This window comes from Pseudophryne corroboree, chromosome 5, assembly GCF_028390025.1.
Source record: "Pseudophryne corroboree isolate aPseCor3 chromosome 5, aPseCor3.hap2, whole genome shotgun sequence".
Classification (NCBI taxonomy): domain Eukaryota; kingdom Metazoa; phylum Chordata; class Amphibia; order Anura; family Myobatrachidae; genus Pseudophryne; species Pseudophryne corroboree.
Window position 1 is genome coordinate 315,585,440 of NC_086448.1, and position 21,122 is coordinate 315,606,561.

General features: G+C 43.5%; 1 protein-coding gene across 1 annotated transcript in view; it reads right to left on the minus strand.

Moving 5' to 3' along the window:
• The window catches only part of CDK13 (cyclin dependent kinase 13), a 133,568-nt gene that overhangs the window by 30,155 nt on the left and 82,291 nt on the right, over window positions 1-21,122 (minus strand). Inside the window, exons 5-8 of the mRNA XM_063922488.1 lie at window positions 9,280-9,450; window positions 8,807-8,996; window positions 4,940-4,996; window positions 3,635-3,736 (exon numbers count right to left, since the gene is read on the minus strand). Of these exons, the coding sequence (XP_063778558.1) occupies window positions 3,635-3,736; window positions 4,940-4,996; window positions 8,807-8,996; window positions 9,280-9,450 (520 nt within the window). The remainder of the gene's footprint in view (window positions 1-3,634; window positions 3,737-4,939; window positions 4,997-8,806; window positions 8,997-9,279; window positions 9,451-21,122) is intronic.

A 21,122-nucleotide genomic window follows, 5' to 3' on the forward strand; every position in this document is an offset into this window, starting at 1 on the left:
TTGTGAGGGAATATATGGCAAAAAATTTGACTTCCCAGCCGTAGCTGTGGAAACTAGGTCCGAGAGACCGTCCCCAAACAATTCCTCCCCCTTATAAGGTAAAACCTCCATGTGCCTTTTTGAGTCGGCATCACCTGTCCATTACCGAGTCCACAAGACCCTTCTGGCAGAAATCGACATTGCATTTATTCTAGAGCCCAGTAGGCTAATGTCTCTCTGGGCATCTCTCATATATAGGACAGCGTCTTTTATGTGCCCCAGGGTCAGTAATATAGTATCCTTGTCCAAGGTATCAAGTTCCTCAGATAAAGTATCTGTCCATGCTGCTACAGCACTACACATCCAGGCCGACGCAATTGCCGGCCTTAGTATGGTACCTGAATGTGTATAAACGGACTTCAGGATACCTTCCTGCTTTCTATCCGCAGGATCTTTTAGGGTGGCCGTATCCTGTGACGGCAGGGCTACCTTCTTAGATAAGCGTGTCAAAGCTTTGTCTACCCTAGGGGAGGATTCCCAGCGTAACCTGTCCGCTGGCGGGAAAGGATACGCCATAAGCAACCGTTTGGAAATCTGCATTTTTCTATCTGGAGATTCCCAAGCTTTTTCACATAACTCATTTAACTCATGTGAAGGGGGAAAGGTCACCTCATGCCTTTTTTCCCCAAACATATAAACCCTCTTGTCAGGGACTGGGTTTTCCTCTGAGATGTGCAATACATCCTTCATTGCTATAATCATGTAGCGGATGGCTTTAGCCATTTTAGGCTGCAACCTTGCATCATCGCCATCGACACTGGAGTCAGAATCCGTGTCGATATCTGTGTCAACAATTTGGGATAGTGGGCGCTTCTGAGACCCTGACGGCCTCTGCGCTGTAGGATCAGGCATGGGTTGAGACCCTGACTGTCCCAAGGCTTCAGCTTTATCCAACCTTTTATGCAAGGAAGTAACATTATCATTTAAAACCTTCCACATATCCATCCAATCGGGCGTCGGCGGCGATCCCACATTCATTTGTACCTGCTCTGCTTCCACATAGCCTTCCTCGTCAAACATGCCGACACAAGCGTACCGACACACCACACACACAGGGGATGCTCTATTTGAGGACAGAACCCCCACAAGGCCTTTTGGAGAGACAGAGACAGAGTATGCCAGCACACACCCCAGCGCTATATGACCCAGGAATTACACAGTAACTTAGTGTTTACCCTGTAGCTGCTGTATATACTGATTTTGCGCTAAATTTCTCTTTTTACCCTCTTTCTACCGTGAATCTGCAGGGGAGAGCCTGGGGAGCTTCCTCTCAGCGGAGCTGTGGAGAGTAAATGGCGCTGGTGAGTGCTGAGGAAGAAGCCCCGCCCCCTCAGCGGCGGGCTTCTGTCCCGCGATTTTGTGTAAAATAATGGCGGGGGCTCTTGCACATATACAGTGCCCAACTGTATATATGCCACTTTGCCAAGAGGTCTCTAATTGCTGCCCAGGGCGCCCCACCCCTGCGCCCTACACCCTACAGTGACCGGAGTGTGTGGGTTTAATGTGGGAGCAATGGTGCACAGCTGCAGTGCTGTGCGCTACCTCATATGAAGACTGGAGTCTTCTGCCGCCGCTTTTGAAGTCTTCTTGCTTCTCACGCCGGCTTCTGGCTCTGCGAGGGGGACGGCGGCGCGGCTCTGGGATCGGACGACCAAGGGTGCGTTCCTGTGTTCGATCCCTCTGGAGCTAATGGTGTCCAGTAGCCTAAGAAGCAAGACCTATCCACAGTGAGTAGGGCTGCTTCTCTCCCCTCAGTCCCACGTAGCAGAGAGTCTGTTGCCAGCAGATCTCTCTGAAAATAAAAAAATCCTAACAAAATACTTTCTATTTAGCAAGCTCAGGAGAGCTCACTAAGGTGCACCCAGCTCGTCCGGGCACAGATTCAAACTGAGGTCTGGAGGAGGGACATAGAGGGAGGAGCCAGTGCACACCAGTATTCCTAATTCTTTCTTAAAGTGCCCTGCCTCCTGCGGAGCCCGTCTATTCCCCATGGTCCTTAGAGTCCCCAGCATCCACTAGGACGTTAGAGAAATATAGTCTACACTGCTATATACCTATATAGTACTGTAACGCCTACACTACTGTATACCTATATACTGTAATACACTTACAAAGCTATATACCTATGTACCTTCACTGCTATATGCCTATATACTGTAACACCTACACAGCTATATACGGGCTGGGTACGAAATCCAGGCAGTTAAAATCCCAGGGAAGTATTTTAACCCTGGCCGACCCCTCCCGCAGCCTATCCCTAACCGGCAGCACCAGAGTTAAGTACGGTTTCAAGTTCAGATACTGGCTCAGTGGGGGGCTAGGATTAACCTGTCCTACAACGTGGCCTCCAAAACACACCCTCACAGGGCAATTATGTTTTTTTCCCCCTGTCTGGGGCCAGCGTGTTTTTATTTTTTTTATCCTGAGGGGGCCAATGTGTTTGTTTTTTGTTTGTGGGGACCAATGTGTGCGATTTTTTTTCTGCTGAGTTTTATTTTTTTCTTGTGCAATGTTTTTCATTTGCACGTGTCTAAGTTGCACTGCACATGCGTCCCGATAGTGTCCATACAGAGTTGCAGTACAGATTCAGATGTACGCACCAAGAGGTGTATTAGAATGTGTTAGGCATTCCTAGGCAGTTACATGGAGTTGGCTAATCAGAACAGATGTAACATAGTATGGGTGTGTTGCTGAAAGTAGTTGCATATAGAGACATTGGAGGCCATACTCAGATGGATCATCCGCACTAAGCATGGGACTGGTGAAAGTTTCAATGGTGCAGCTGATGGTGATAGTGAAGCATGACTGCAGCATCTATAGACACTGAAAGTGGACATCTCAGTCCTCCCATATTCAGATGCACAGATGTAAACCAGGGAAGGGCATTGTAGCAGCAATTCACATAAACTATAGCAAAAGATGCAAGAAAGGCTACAATTATGTCCAACTCAGAATCAGGCCCTATAATTATTAATGTTACCGAGTTACTCAGAATCTAAAATTCTTTCACATAAACTGCACATTTATTCTCCATTTAATACGTGGATGAGTGCATGTATATGGAAGACAATATGTACTGCTGGTGACGTATCACAGTTCTTATAAGCACTTCACATAAGTGTCAATTACATGTTGTCAGCTATGGGAAAAGTATAGAGATAGTCTACAATGGAGTACTAAAGTCAATAATGAGACAGAACCCCAACTCCTATAATGACAGCATTTGTATGTAAATATAGGTATTTCAAATCACTACTAAAGTATTATACATTTACATTCTAAGGCCAGGTACACATTAGGACGACGAGCAATCGGGCTGATGGTCAGGACGCTTTCCCTTAAGTTCCAGATCATGCCATATTGCCCGTACACACTGTCCGATGTAATGAACGATTAAATAATCTCTCATTCCGTCCGTAATTACACTGCACCGGGTCGCACATGATATCGACCCGCTGGATTGTGCAAACAGGCATAGACACTAGACAATATGCACGCTTTGTGGTTCCAATGTGACAAACCGTGCCGATATCATCCAAATGTGTACCTGGTCTAAGTAATTGCTTGAAGCAGTCATACCCAATGAGCTACTTACCCACAGCTCCAGACGTCTATAGCTGGTGTGTAGCGCTCCTCCCCAAGAAGTAACTCAGGAGGTCGATACCATAATGTAATGACTTTATTGGTATAGGGCCGACTAAACAGCAAAAATACAAGGCAGGTAATTAGTCAAACATATAAATCAGAGGACAATTTCTCACCTAATAACACACTGGCGCCTGTAATGAAAACAGGAGTAAAGGAATTCACCAGTTTACATACATACACCAGTGTTCTCAGTTGGGACGACAACTTTTTGCATTGGCCGAAAATGCCACAGTACATATAATCAGTATTCTTCCGTGGCATTAAGCAAGGTAGGTGCAGGGTAATACTTCACAATATGAACAATGTTTAAATCTTTATATTGATTTGAACTTGAGATTAACAGTTTTAAATGAAATAATTTTAAAAGGCTCTTGCGGATACTGTCCACTTCCTGGCTGGACACAGATACAATGGAGTCTAGCAATGCCACAGGGCAACACACTGAGACATGGTGCATTCTGTACTCTGTGTCTGCTCTCTCTGCAATGTTCCCACCAGCAAAATTGTGCCCGGTCTCTTAAAAAAGACAAAAGAGGGATCTCTGTTACTGTGCTCTTTCCCATCAGACCCTGGAGCAGGATAGTGCCTGGTAGCATTGATTCTGGTGAAAACACTATAATATTTATTTAATGCCTCTAAAAAGATTTATCACTATGAATTCAGCAATACTAGATGTGAATGTACAGTGTACAGAAGCAAACTGTCACCAGCTGTTCGATACATGAACAAGGCACAGTACAACCCTCATTTTGTAAACACGATCCTAAAATATATATGTTCCAGGCAATGGGAGTCTGGGGTCGGGGAGATACAGGAGGGAGGTTCTATTTGCTCTGTCCAGGCTGCAACGGTTGTGATACGTGACGCTAATCCCCAGGGAGCTTAAGTTCCTGCAGACAACCAACAATATAAAAAAAAAATATTGACAGGTACAGTTAGTATTTATGTTTTACCCAGCTACCCCACTGTTGATTTTTATCTGTGCTGTAGCACCTACTGGTTCCAGGATTAACTAAATTAGCAAGTCATTTCCTGTCAACCATTTATAATTAATTAAACGTATATTTGACACCACAACAGCACGAACAGGCCACAAGGATACAAAAAAACAGTAAATAAACTACCTATATACGGTATGTGCATACAAAAAAAAAATGTCCATCACTGAGACCAATGTGTTGTGTGTTATAAAAATATTGTCAAATACATTGCCAAGCCTGTCCACAAGATGGAACTACAGATAACAACTTACCTTTCTTCTGAGCTGTACAGCCTTGCAAGTCCAAAATCAGCAAGCTTGATCTGCCCCCTTGTGGAAATAAAATACGTAGACTGTGGTGAAAACAGACTACACTTTATAGAACACCTCTCACCACCATCACAGAAAGACAGAACACTTTGATTCTTTAAAACTTTTAAAATTAAGAGTAAAATATGATATTGATATTTGCAAGTTTTAATATATTAAAAAGAGTATGATGCTACCAATATGTGTGTGTATAGATAACATGTATTTATATTATACCCACAAAATATTTATTTTTTCCAACAGACTAATTTTATGCGTTACAGATATTTTGTCAGCTGACTTTATGTACAATTTTTTTATGTACAATTTTAGCTAACCTAAAGTTTAACTATAATGTGATAGCTATTTTTATTGTAATTATTTTGAGCAATATAATAGGACCTGAAGTAAAGTGGGGTCCCTTGTCGAGGGCTTCAGGCTCAAATACCTTGATCAATACATGAACTAAACCTCCACTGTTTATTATTGTTAGTTAATAATATAGTGAGTGCACTCTCTCGCCTATGGCCACATCAGGATGCCAAAACTCCCACAATTTCCAAATGTTACAATGAAAGTTATGGGCACACACTATACAATTATCTGGCAGATCGTCTGCTAGATCTGGCTGGTTTAAATGAAAATCTGGTAATGTATGGCTCCCAAACACTTAAAAACGGACAAAAACAGTCGTTCATACAAATTGGTTAAATCTGTGATTTAACCAATTTGTCTGAACAACAGGTTTTTGTCCATTGCTGCCTTGTGTGTTTATCTGCACCCTCAAATGATATCTATTATCACGCATTATCTAACAGTGCAGATTTACATGCCAACTGGCATCCAGTTGGATCCTCGGCTGGTATAACACCATCTCACCAAAGGGGTAAAGTGCTACTGGTTAGAGTCTAATAAAGGGGTGTAGTGATTCTAAATCATGTCCTCATACCATATAAACCGTGTTTTGCATATCTCCTACTATGATCACAAGTGAATATATTCTGCTGTGATGCTTTGACATCTGCCATCCTGTGAGAATATCCACAAAACATGCGTCTTTGAAAAATCCATAAAACAGAACAGGAGTACTTGCCCTACAGCAAACATTTGTGGAGCGTATATTGCATGGTTATTATTTATTACCAGTTATTTATATAGCGCACACATATTCCGCAGCGCTTTTACAGAGAATATTTGCCCACTCACATCAGTCCCTGCCCCAGTGAAGCTTACAATCTATATTCCCTACCACATATACACCACATATACACGACATATACACGACACACACACACACACACACACACACACACACACACACACACACACACACACACACACACACACACACACACACACACACACTAGGGTTGTTTTTTGTTGGGAGCCAATTAACCTACCAGTATATTTTTGGATTGTGGGAAGAGAACGAAGTACCCAGTGGAAACCCACGCAAGTATGGGGAGAATAAACAAACTCCACACAGTTAGGGCTATGGTGGGAATTGAACCCATGACCTCAGTGCTGTGAGGCAGTAATGCTAACCATTACACCATCCGTACTGCCCTTTGTGGTTGCTGCACAAGTTGCGCAGTTCAATTTGTGACTGAAAAGGAGGAGCTGGGTGTTGTGATTTAGGTAAAATTTAGCCACGGTATGTTGATGCATCTATGGGTTATACAGAGTTGGATGAAAGTGTTGATATGCCTTATTTCAGGAGTATTCTTTTCATACCTAGTGCTGGTGCACATGCGCACTAATGATGAGGACTAGTAGATTAAGCATACAAATAGGGGGCTACGCACCACATGCATAGAACTCTGGATACAGGCAAATACATGCATTTTGTTGCACGCATGCAATGAGTGATATGCTGGGTACACAGTGGCAGATATATTGGTCAATCAACTGATCGGCCAATATATCTTTGGCTGATCTGCATGTGTGTACAAGCAATATGTCTGTGAAAGGCGTCTTTCACAGATATATTGCATCTGCTGTACAGCATAGCAGATGGCCAATATATCTGCAGATGTATTGGTGCATCTTTCTGTGTGTATGTACAACCACCATCTGCATATATAGCTGCAGATCGACTGAACTGCAGATATATCTGCCAGTTCGTACTCCGTTTAACAGGCCCAGGATGTATAATCTGTTAAATACTGCATTTTAAAATAAACTCCAGAGGCTACAAGCGGTCTAAAAAAGCAAAGACATACAGTGCGTCCGGAAAGTATTCACAGCGCTTCACTTTTTCCACATTTTGTTATGTTACAGCCTTATTCCAAAATAGAATAAAAATTTTTTTTCCTTTCTACACACAATACCCCATAATGACAACACTGTTTTTGTGATTTTTGCAAATTAATAAAAAACTAAGAAATCACATGTACATAAGTATTCACAGCCTTTGCCATGAAGCTCAAAATTGAGCTCAGGTGGATCCTGTTTCCACTGATCATCCTTGAGTTGTTCCTACAGCTTAATTGGCGTCCACCTGTGGTAAATTCAGTTGATTGGACAAGATTTGGAAAGGCACACACCTGTCTATATAAAAGGTCCCACACTTGACAGTGCATGCCTGAGCACAAACCAAGCATGAAGTCAAAGGAATTGTCTGTAGACCTGAGACATGATTGTCTTGAGGCACAAATCTGGGATATGGTACAGAAAAATTATCTGCTGCTTTGAAGGTCCCAATGAGCACAGTGGCCTCCCTCATCCGTAAATGGAAGAAATTCGGAACCACCAGGACTCTTCCTAGAGCTGGCTGGCCATCTAAACTGAGCGATTGGGGAAGAAGGGCTCTAGACAGGGAGGTGACCAAGAACCTGTCAAAGCTACAGCATTCCTCTGTGGAGAGAGAGGAGAACCTTCCAGAAGGACAATCATCTCTGCAGCAATCCACCAATCAGGCCTGTATGGTAGAGTGGCCAGATGGAAGCCACTCCTTAGTAAAAAGCACATGGCAGCCTGCCTGGAGTTTGCCAAAATGCACCTGAAGGACTCTCAGACCATGAGAAACAAAATTTGCTGGTCTGATGAGACAAAGATTGAACTCTTTGGCGTGAATGCCAGGCGTCATGTTTGGAAGAAACCAGGCACAGCTCATCACCAGGCCAATACCATCCCTACAGTGAAGCATGGTGGTGGCAGCATCATGCTGTGGGGATGTTTTTCAGCAGCGAAACTGGGAGACTAGTCAGGATAGAGGGAAAGATTAATGCAGCAATGTAGAGACATCCTGGATAAAAACCTGCTCCAGAGCACTCTTGACCTCAGACTGGGGCGACGGTTCATCTTTCAGCAGGACAACAACCTTAAGCACACAGCCAAGATATCAAAGGAGTGGATTCAGGACAGAACCCAGACTTGAATCCGATTGAACATCTCTGGAGAGATCTGAAAATGGCTGTGCACCGACGCTTCCCATCCAACCTGATGGAGCTTGAGAGGTGCTGCAAAGAGGAATGGGTGAAACTGGCCAAAGATAGGTGTGCCAAGCTTGTGGCATCATATTCAAAAAGACTTGAGGCTGTAATTGCTGCATAAACAAAGTATTAAGCAAAGGTTGTGAATACTTATGTACATGTGATTTCTTAGTTTTTTATTTTTAATAAATTTGCAAAAATCTCTAAAAAAAACTTTTTTCACGTTGTCATTATGGGGCATTGTGTGTAGAATTTTGAGGGAAAAATGAATTTATTCCATTTTGCAATAAGACTGTAGCATAACAAAATGTGGAAAAAGTGAAGTGCTGTGAATACTTTCTGGATGCACTGTATTTACATTTATACAAACAAACAAACAAACAAACACAAAGCTTACCTGTTATTTAGTAGAATATTTGAGCACTTAATGTCCCTGTGCAAAAAGTTCTTCTTATGACAGTAGTCCAAGCCTTCCATAAGCTGCCTCATGAAAGACCTTATATGAAGTTCATTGAAGTGCACCAACCCTGATTCCAGTAGACCCATCAAGTCATGATCCATATATTCAAACACCAAGTAAAATGCTCCTGTGGGCATTGAAAAGGCATGTAATGCAATAACTCATTATCAACAAGTTAGGCTTTTTTTTTTTTTTTTTTTAAATAAACTACAAAATGTTCTACCAGAAATAAATGAACAGAGAATGAGCTGATCTTCACATGTGGTTGGTGATTATGGCTGAAGCTACAAGTGCACACAAAATGCTTCCAATTCCTACAGGCAACGTTACTATTGCTAAACAAGAACGACTCTAGATTCCAGAATATATTTATGCTTTAATCTTAGAAATGAAAAAAGGACCAAACAAACCTTTATCTTTCTTGAAGTCCACAGCATCTTCTTTGTCTGTCACTATTTCTTTCATGTTAATAATACTCTGGTGAGTGAGCTGACGAAGGATCTTAATTTCCCTAATAGCTGTGATAGGGAAACCCTCTTTCTCATTGTCCAAACGCACTTTCTTTAATGCCACCATTTCTCCTGCAAAAACAGAATCAATTTACACACAACATTAAATAAGGATGTATAATTTCAGCCACCATCAACTAGTCCTTTACACTGCAGAGCCTATTTTGGCTAATTTTGGGCTGGTCATATTCCAACACCATTCTCTGTAATTATTTATGCAAAGCTCACACAAATTATACCTAGGTTTTTTTTCTCTAGAAGACTATTTCCTGAAGATAGCATTAGTTTGCTTATTTCTCCTCACACAACAAAGTCTATCTACCCAAAATGGCCACAGAAAGTGCTTTATTTTACTGAAATTATAAGAAGGTAACAAATACTTTGTGGTTCTTGCTTTGTCATTTTTCGTAATAAAATCTGCACTTGAATCTGAGAATTTATTTATTTATTACATGAAATGCAGGATCCTGGGGTTTACAGATTCCAGGATGGTAGAGATCTGGTTAGTGCACCCCCAATTTCTGGATTTCATAATGCTTTCTGTAGTACAGGGTGTAAATGTCATCGTGGAAAAAGACAATACCTACAAAACGATAATTTTTGAATGATGGGACTTCCTTCGGTTCTGTTATGAATGGTTGACCAAGTTAAGGTCGACATTTATTAGATCGACATAGACATGGTCAACATGGACTAATAGTTTACACGGGACAGGTCGACACATGAAAAGGTTGACATGGATTTTTTTTTACTGTTTTTGGTGTTATTTTTTCCCGTAACATGACCAGGAACCCCAATTAGTGTACCGCATCCATCTCGTTTCGCTCACCATGCTGCGGACAAGGTGCCTCGCTCCGCTGCACAGCTTACTGTTCCCAATCGTAGTCCATGTGGATGGTAAAGTATGAAAAAGTAAAAAAAAAAAAAACTTAAAAAAAAAAGCCATGTCGACCTTTTCATGTGTCGACCATTTTCACGTATCGACCATGTCAATGTCAACCAATAGTGTTTTGACCTAATGACTAGACCTTAACATGGTTGACCATCCAAAAGATACCACTTCCTTCGACCTTATGAGCAAGTACAAGGATAGTGAAATAATGCATCTGCTTGGCTCTACTAAGTGCAGGTTGTTATTTTGGCGATCACCAGACCATAAATACTAAAATGGGGTACATACGGAGAGATCAGTGCTTAAATTCTAAGCAATCTGACTACATTGCTTATCTCTCCGTGTGTATGCTCCACAGCGATAGCAATGCGCGGTGCTTTCGCTGACTCTATACTGGCCTGCATGCAGGCACAATCTAGCAGGTTGCTCATTTCACCCAGATCGTGCTGAGCGAGGGGACAGATGTGTGTTGAGCGGTCACTGATAGATCGCTCAGCACACATCTCTCCCTGTGTGTACGGGGCTTAAGTGTCCACATCATTTAAAAGAGGGGACTCTCCTCTGTCAAATAAGTGCCTGGGTTTATTGTAGCCAGGATGTGGGAAATATTCTATCATCCCTGGACTTTATAATTATTTCTTAAGGGCATGGGTTTCTCTGAAGATAACAGATGATCACAAGAAAATATTCAGAGAACGAAATGAGGGTACTCCTGGGTCTGTGGCTGCAAGAAAGGGGGACCTAGAGCACTTTCATGCATTCTCCCGTTTCCTGGCTTATAAAATGTATGGAATGTTTTGCATGAAAGAGGTGGGGCTTAATGACCTCACAACCTGAGAAAAATTGTGAAATACAGCCTGCATCTTACTTGACCGAGCAACAGCAACAATAAGGGGGGTGGGACAACTTTTAGGTAAGATCTATCCCCCCTCAGTTGAACCCCTGCAGTACAAAGAATTAAAGGTTAAAAAGAAACTTAGGGGGATAGCCAAATAACCACGGTTAATGGTTTCCACCAGGGCTATCCAATTAGCCCCTGACTGCCGACACTTATAGAGGATGCACGCAATGCAGATTCCCCGATAAGCAGCCCTCAGACACCCGTTTTTGCGTGATAACGTATGGGTCCGGGAACTTGTCCCAGATCCCATGTGTTATTGGCTGAAAATGGGTAATTTACTGCACAGTAAAAATGGGCTGTAATTGGATAGCCCGATTATGCTATCTGGCTAAAAATAGGATTTTAATTATCTACCGGTAAATCCTTTTCTAGTAGTCCATAAGGGATATTGGGGAGACTTAGTACGATGGGGTATAGACGGGGTCCAAAGGAGCCGGTGCACTTTAAATTTCTTCACTGGGTGTGCTGGCTCCTCCTCTCTATGCCCCCTCCCACAGGCAGTTATAGGTAAAACAGTGCCCAAAGGAGAAAGGACATAAACTGTATGAGAGAAGGAACATGATAACAGAGAGTGGTGAGATGTAATACCACAAACATAACAACCAGCAACAGCTGAACAGGCAACCACATAACAGAGAACCTGCAGAAAAGTCAACGCACTGAGGCGGGTGCCAATATCCCTTATGGACTACGAGAAAAGGATTTACCTCCGCTCTGTCTTCGTAAAATACCAAGTATGGGCTCTTACACGATAAGGCCCCCAATTCTGAGACACGTCTAGCAGAAGCCAGGGACAGTAACATCACTGTCTTCCACGTGAGGTACTTGTCTTCTACTGTCATCAGAGGCTCAAACCAGGATGACTATAGAAATTCCAACACCACATCCAAATCTCAGGGTGCCGTAGGCGGCACAAAAGGAGGTTCTATGTGGAGTACCCATTGCAAGAAGGTCTGAACGTCTGGCAACAGTGCCAATTTCCTCTGGATTAAAATGGGGAGAGCTGAAATCCTTAATGGAACCCAGAAGCAAGCCGTTATCCACACCAGCTTGCAGGAAACGCAAGAAGCGTCCCAAGTGGATCTCTGTAGGCGGATACATGCGTTCCTCGCACCAAGAGACATATCTTCTCCAGATATGATGATAGTGTTTTGACATCACAGGTTTCCTGGCCTGAACCATGGTAGCAATACCCTTTTTGGAAAGGCCTTTTTACGAGCTAGGATGTTCCACTCAACCTCCATGCAGTCAAACGAAGTCGCCGTAAGTCCGGGTAGACAAACGTTCCTTGTTGAAGAAGATCGCTTCTTAGTGGTAGAGGCCAAGGGTTTTCGACGGACATGTCCAGAAGATCCACGTGCCACGCCCTCCGAGTCCAATCAGGGGCATTCAGAATTGCCTGGACTCCTTGATTTCTGATTTGCTTGAGCACCCTTGGGAGCAACGGAAATCGGAGGAAACAGGTAGACTAGCCGGTAAGGCCAAGGCGACGTCAGCGCATCCACTGCCCTCACCTGAGGGTCCCTGGTTCGTGAGCAATACCAGTGAAGCTTCTTATTGAGAAGAGAAGCCATCATGTCTATCTGCGGGCAGCCCCACCGGTGGATGATCTGTTGGAACACCTGATGGTGGAGACCCCACTCCCCCAGGTGGAGATCGTGACGACTCAGGAAGTCCGCTTCCCAGTTGTCCACTCCCGGAATGAAGATTACCGACATTGCTCTTACATTTCTTTCCGCCCAGAGGAGTATTTTTGACACCTCTATCATGCAGGCTCTGCTTTTTGTTCCTCCTTGCCGATTGATGTACGCCACAGCAGTGGCGTACATCAATCGGCAAGGAGGAACAAAAAGCAGAGCCTGCATGATAGAGGTGTCAAAAATAGAGGCCTGAAGCAGAGCATTGTAGATCACCCGAAGTTCCAGAATGTTGATTGGAAGGAGGGCTTTGTGGGCTGATCACCTGCCCTGGAACTGTGCACCCTGGGTGACAGCACCCCATCCTCGCATCCGTCGTGAGGAGGGTTTAATCCTGAATCCCGAAACTCCGGCCATCCAGTAGGTTGGAAGACTGCACCCATCACAGGAGGGAAATCCTGGCCTGAGGTGACAGCCGAATCATCCGGTGCATCTGTAGATGTGATCCAGACCACTTGCTCAAGCAATCCAATTGAAATGTTCTGGCATGGAACCTCCCATATTTGATCGCCTCGTACGACGTGACCATCTTCCCCAACAATCTGATGGATGGATACTCGAGTAGGTCGGAGCACCATGCGCACCATCTCCTGAAGTTGTCTCGCTTTGTCCTCCAGGAGAACACCCTCTTGGCCACTGCCAGCAACATCGCCAGGAACAGGAGCCGTTGGGTCGGCTCCAGGTGGAACTTCTGTAGATTGAGAATCTACCCATGGCGTGACAGAACTTGGATAGTGTGGTCGATATGGAGCAATAAAAGCTCCCTGGATCTTGCTTTTATCAGAAGATCGTCCAGGTAAGGGACAACATTGACTCCCTGGACCCGGAGTTGGAGCATCATCTTCGCCATCACTTTCGTGAATACCCTCGGAGCCCTGAACAGGCCAAAGGGTAGTGCCTGGAACTGGTAATGATCGTCTAATAGGACAAACCTCAGATAAGTCTGATGAGGTGGCCAAATTGGAATATGAAGATAGGCGTCCTTGATATTCAAGGAAACCAGGAATTCCTGTTCTTCCAGGCCCGCAATCACTGCCCTCAGGGATTCCATTTTGAACTTGAAAACCTTCAGGTAAAGATTCAAGGACTTTAGATTCAAAATGGGCCATACCGAGCCATCCGGCTTTAGTACCACAAACAGGATGGAGCAATAACCCCTGCCTCGTTGTGGTGTAGGTACTGGAACAATGACGTGGGACTGGACCAACATTCGGATGGTCTGTTGCAACGTAACCTGCGTATCCTCCAAAGCCAGTTAGCTTGATTTGAAAAATCGTTGGGGAGGAGCACCGTCGACCTCCAGCTTGTAGCCCTGAGAAATGAGTTCCCTTACCCAGGTATCCTGGCAGGAGCCTTCCCAGATGCAGCTGAAGTGACACAGTCGAGCTCCCACCTCGAGATCTCCTCTGGGTGGGTGGGCACAGTCATGCTAAGGACTTAGTGGAAGCAGAACTGGTGCTCTGTTCCTGAGAACCAGTGGTGGCAGGTGTTTTTGACTTACCTCTGGTGCCTCTATTCGCATTGGAGGCACCTCTGGCCCTAAATCTGTTAGACCGAAAGGACTGCACAGACGGCCCTGGGTAGGAAAGCCTAGCCGGCGGGGGCCCCAGAGGGGAGAAACGTGGATTTCCCAGCAGTGACTTTGGAATCCACATATTCAACTCAATCCCAAAGAGCCATTCCCCAGAAAAGGGGAGGGATTCCACACTGCGTTTTGATTCTGCATCTGCTATCCACTGACACATCCACAAAGCCCTGCGTGACAACACTGCCATGGTAGAAGTCCTAGCATTAATATTCCCCATCTCCTTAAGCGAGTCACACAGGACACGTGTAGTGTCCAAAATGTGCTTGAGGAGAGTCCCCATAGTGACCAGAGACAGAGCCGGCCCTAACCAATATGATGCCCTAGGCAAGATTTTGGCTGGTGCCCCCTAGCACCACCGCTGGTTCTGCCTCTGACCTTGTACCTCTTTCCCAGCACCATCACCCCTCACCCATAGCAGTCCTTGTACCCCCTATATTTTAAACAGGAACAGTTTGCACATTTGACGCACAGCCCAAAAAGGGGCATCTTCTTGCTGGGAAAGGGCATGGCCACACAATAGTAACGCCAATTCCAATTACGCCACACAGTACTGCAACTTTATTTACATTTTATCTTGCAATAGTGTCCATAATTCATATTACATCCCACAGTAGTATCACTTTACCTTATAAACGTTACTCCTCACAGTAGGGCCCCTTATTCACATTACATCACACTGAATTGCTCCTTATTCACATTACACCACACCTTATTGCTCTTTATTCACATTAGATGACACAGTAGTGCCCTTTCTATATGCAACACCACATAGTATAGCACCTTATACACATAATGCTGCACATTAGTAATGCATTTATACACAATTCCACACAGTAATGCCCCTTACACATATGAGACACATTTATGTCATTATAAACATAATGCGCCTTACACATAATGACAGCCTTTATTAATGCCCTTTTACACATAATGTCCCTTACACATATGGCGCACATTATTAATGCCCTTATACACATAATGACACACATAGTGCCCCCTACACATTTGCTGCACATTATTAGTGCCCCTATACACATAATGACACACATAGTGGCCCTTTACACATATGTTGCACATTATTAATGCATTTTTACATGACACACAAAATGCTCCATACACATATTCCGCACACTACTGCACAACCAACCCACTCACATGCACACAGCACTCACACTTCCACTAACACTGTGACCTCTGCCTCTGCTTGGATACAGATGTGTCCTCACAAATCTTGCATCAATGCTAACGTCGGGCACCTTTTTTTAATGAAAATTATTTGCATTGCTATGTGGCTAGGATGCACAAGCAGCTTCTGCTGATTAAACTGATATGCAGCATGCCTATATACTGTGTGAGACTGTGGCTGTATCTGCATATGAAATGTTACATACAGAATATAGGCATGCCGCATATCATTTTAATCAGCAGAAGCTGCTGATGCCCCTAGGCATATCAAATGCCCTAGGCAATTGCCTAGTTTGCCTATGGCCGGCTCTGACCAGAGACATATCCTCGGAGAGGCCCCCCTGAATTTGAGCAGCCCACGTACGAATGGCATGGGTCATCCAGCAACCTGCTATGACCGGCCTCTGTGATACACCTGCTGCCATGTAAATAGATTTGAGTGTAGTTTCTATCTTTCTGTCCCCAGGATCCTTCATGGTAAAGGAGCAGGGAGCACCTCCTTTTTGGACAGTCGAGAGACTGATACATCAACCCCCGGGGGGGGGGGGTTCTTCCCAGAATTTCCTCCCTTCAGGAGAAAATGGGAAAGTGCGCAAAAACTTTTTTGACACTTGGAATTTTTCGTCTGGATTTCTCTAGGCCAACTTGAAAAGGTCATCTAACTCGGCAGAATCAGAGAAAGTGACTTTAGGCTTGTTTTGTGTAAAGAAAAACGTCTGCTGTGACGCAGCGTACTCTAGAGGGAGCTTTAAAACGTCCCGTATAGCCACAATGAGGGGTTAAATACCCTGAGCAGAATCAGAATCCCCACTAATGGGATCTAAGTCCTCCCCATACTCCTGTATATCCTCATCTGTATCAGAGACTAGGGCAAGTAAACCACACTTCTGTGGACCTGCACGAGAGATGGAGGGCTGTGTAACATCTGCCCTAGCAGCTAAGTCTGCAACAGCCTGTTGTAGTAGCTGAGTTTTCTGAACAATAGTAGTAAGTTGTGATGACATATCAGACATCATAGTTTTAAAAGCCCCTAGCCAGGGGGGCTCTGGACCCTCTCCCCCAATCCCTTCACTGATTTGTGAAGATTGGCTGCACTGTTCAAATGAAACAGAATCAGTATATAAGGGAGAGAATCTAGTGTGACATACACTACAGAGTTTGTGTTTACAGTAATCACATACACACAGACAGTATATTGATCAAGAAAAAAGGGGGGAAGGTACAGCGCCACTTGTGAGGTATGATCTCAGTATATATTAAATATTATAATATGAAATAAAAAATACCATTAACAAAACACACATAACCTTAATGAAGGTGTCTGCCAAGCCCTAAAGATGCAGTGCCGGTATCGCACTGCTGGACGTATGGAAAACTGGAGAGATAGGGTTCGGCGCTCAGTGTAATTAAGACATGGTTAATTTAAAAGCCCAATAAATATATATGTAAAAAAGTTTTTTAATATAGGAGAGTAAAAAGTTATACAAAATACATAAAGAACATAAAAATATGGACCAAGAAAATATTAAAAGGATAGGAGATCAACTTAGCTTTAAACAACAGCAGGGGGTTAGTGCAGGAAACCCAACGCGTTTCATCTCATCAGACTTCTTCAAAGGGTCCCTGCTGTTGTTTAAAGCTAAGTTGATCTCCTATCCTTTTAATATTTTCTTGGTCCATATTTTTATGTTTTTTATGTATTTTGTATAACTTTTTACTCTCATATATTAAAAAACTGTTTTACATATATATTTATTGGGCTTTTAAATTAACCATTTCTTAATTACACTGAGCGCCGAACCCTATCTCTCCAGTTTTCCAGTATATTGATCAAGCCTGCCCTTACTGTATGTGAGAGGAGACACACAGAGAAAGACACCAGCACACCCCTAGCTGCACAGTCCCAGTGAGGCTGTCAGCTAACTATAACACAGCAAAATATACGTTATGGTAAGAACTTAACGTTGATAACGGTATTTCTCCTAAGTCCACAGGTCCCACAGGATAACAATGGGATATGATGGAGCGACAGCGGATTGGCACCAAACGATCACAAGCTTTCAGGCCTCCCAGGATGCAAAGGGCCCGTCCATATATCCCCGCCAACTGGCTCAGGCAAATCAGTTGGATTCCAAAGCATCTAGGCAGGAGCATCATGCAGAGCCCTAATCAGGCTAGAAGAACACACATGCACACCCTTCCGTACAAGAAGGAAGAGGTTAGTGAGTAGCAAGATCCTCAAATCAGGTGCATCAGGGTGGGATCTTGTGAATTCCGTAGAGAATGAGAGAATCTGTCTTTCTGATGGCACTTCCGCGATCCACGTAGATCCTTCATGCTCGGACTACGTCCCACGAAGCTTCTCCCGCAGAAAGTCCCGATACCTGAAAAACCGGGACTACATTTTCTTCATTAAGGTGGAATTTAGACACCACCTTAGGAAGATACCCAGACCTAGTTCTGAGAACTGCTTTATCTGGATAAAAAATAAAAAAAAACAGAAAAGGAGAACATGACAGCGCTCCTAAATCTGATACTCTTCTAGCTGATGCCATAGCCAGTAGAAAGAGAACTTTAGCTGTCAACCATTTAAGATCCACTTTATTAAGTGGTTCAAACGGAGCAACTTGAAGGGCTTTGAGGACTAGACCTAAGTCCCAAGGCACTGTAGGAGGAACAAAAGGAGGTTGAATGCGCAGCATTCCCTGGAAAAAGTACGCACATCCTGTAAATTGGCAATTTTTCTTTTGGAACCCTACAGTCAATGCTGATACTTGTACTCTCAAGGAAGCCACCTTCAAACCCTTATCCATTCCTGCCTGAAGGAAATCTAAGACCCTGAAAACTTGAAAGATTTCGGGTCCATATTTCTTTCACTGCACCATGAATAAAGGCCTGCCATATTCGGTGATAAATGCGAGCTGAAAAGGGTTTCCTTGCTCTGTGCAATGTTTGAATTTACCGGTCGTGAGAATCCTCTTGACTACAGGATAGAGGTTTCAAGAGCCACGCCGTCAACGATAGTCGATCCAGATGCCTGTGATAACAAGGACCCTGCATTAGTAGATCTGGACGTTGAGGGAGCAGACGTGGAGCATTCTCTGCAGATCTGTGTACCATTTCCTTCTGGGCCAAGCCGGAGCTACTAGAATCACGGCACCCTTTGCTTCTTTTACCTTCCTCACCACCCTGGTAGCAGGATGATTGGAGGAAATAGATACGCCAGATGAAACTCCCATTAAGCTGACAAGGCGTCCACAAAGATCGCTCCGGGATCCTTTGTTCTTGCCCCGTATGTGGGCACTTAGTTGTTCAGATGGGACGCCATGAGATCCATCTCTGGCAAACCCCACTTGTCTACCAGAGTCTGAAAGACTTCCGGGTGTAGAGCCCATTCGCTTGCTTGAATGGCGTGTCGACTGAGAAAATCCGCTTCCCAGTTTAGGACTCCCGGAATGAATACTGCGGACAATGCTGGAAGATGGAGTTCTTCCCACTTTAGTATGTGACTTACCTCCTTAGAAACATAGAAACATAGAATTTGTCGGCAGATAAGAACCACTTGGCCCATCTAGTCTGCCCCTTTTTTTTTTTTATATATTATTTTTTTTTATCACTAACCTTATTTGATCCTTATTTCTTTGTAAGGATATCCTTATGTCTATCCCATGCATGTTTAAATTGCTCTACTGTCTTAGCCTCTACCACCTCTGATGGGAGGCTATTCCACTTGTCCACTACCCTTTCTGTGAAATAATTTTTCCGCAAATTTCCCCTGAACCTCCCCCCCTCCAGTCTCAGTGCATGTCCTCGTGTCCTATTGCTTCTCTTCATTTGGAGAATGTTTCCCTCCTGGACTTTGTTAAAACCCTTCATATATTTGAAAGTTTCTATCATGTCCCCCCTTTCTCTTCTCTGCTCCAAACTATACATATTGAGATTTCTTAGTCTTTCTGGGTATGTTTTGTGATGTAGGCCATGCACCATTTTAGTTGCCCTCCTTTGTACAGTTTCTAATGTATTAATATCCTTTTGAAGATATGGCCTCCAGAACTGAATACAGTATTCTAGATGAGGCCGTACCAATGACCTATACAGTGGCATTATTACTTCTTTCTTTCTGCTGCTGATTCCTCTCCCAATGCAGCCAAGCATCTGACTAGCCTTCCTCATTGCCTTGTTACATTGCTTACCTGCCTTTAAGTCATCTGAAATAGCGACTCCTAGATCCCTTTCCTCCTCAGTAGTTTCCAGTATAGTGCCATTAATACTGTATTTAGCTTTAGGATTTTTGAGACCCAAGTGCATGATTTTGCATTTTTTGGCATTAAACTGTAATTGCCAGACTCTTGACCATTCCTCTAGTCTACCTAGATCCTCAATCATTTGTTTTACCCCACCTGGTGTGTCTACCCTGTTGCATACCTTTGTGTCATCTGCAAAAAGGCATACTTTCCCTTTAATCCCATTTGCAATGTCACCAATAAAGATATTGAAAAGCACTGGTCCAAGTACAGATCCCTGGGGTACTCCACTGGTAACATTTCCCTCCTGTGAATGCACTCCATTTACCACAACTCTCTGTTTTCTATCCTTCAACCAAGATCTTATCCATTCAATAATCCTAATATCCAATCCCAAACTTTCAAGTTTATTTAGCAGTCTGCGATGTGGAACTGTGTCAAAAGCCTTACTAAAGTCAAGATAAGCTATATCCATGGCTCCACCTTTATCCATCACTTTAGTCACACAATCAAAAAAGTCAATAAGATTTGTTTGACATGATCTTCCCCCAGTGAATCCATGCTGTTTGGGATCCAGTAAATTGCCGGATTTGAGATGATCTACAACTCTTTCTTTTAAGAGTGTTTCCATCAATTTCCCTACTACTGATGTAAGACTCACTGGTCTGTAGTTGTTTGCCTCTTCCTTGCTTCCACTTTTGTGCAGTGGGACTACGTTTGCTCTTTTCCAGTCCCCTGGAATTTCTCCTGTAGCTAATGACTGGTTGAATAATTCTGTCAATGGTGCTACCAGCACCTCTTTAAGTTCTTTTAGTATCCTTGGATGTATCCCATCTGGCCCCATAGATTTGTCCACTTTCAGCTTTGAGAGTTCTGTTAGGACCTTCTCCTCTGTAAATGTACTTGTTTCATTTTCCTGAATATCCCTGCAACTTAACTGTGGCCCCTTCCCCTCTCTTTCAGTAGTAAATACTGAGCAAAAATAATCATTAAGATGATCTGCTATTAAATTGTCTCCCTCAACAAGATTCCCAGTGTCCGTCTTTAGTTTTATAATTCCGCCTTTTGTTTTTCTTTTTTCGCTTATATACCTAAAAAAAGTTTTGCCTCCTTTACCCACTGACTGGGCCATTTTCTCCTCAGCTTGTGCCTTTGCACATCTGATTACCTTCTTTGTCTCCTTCTGTCTAACAAGATATATCTTTTTGTCTTCATTATTTTGTGTCTGCTTATATTT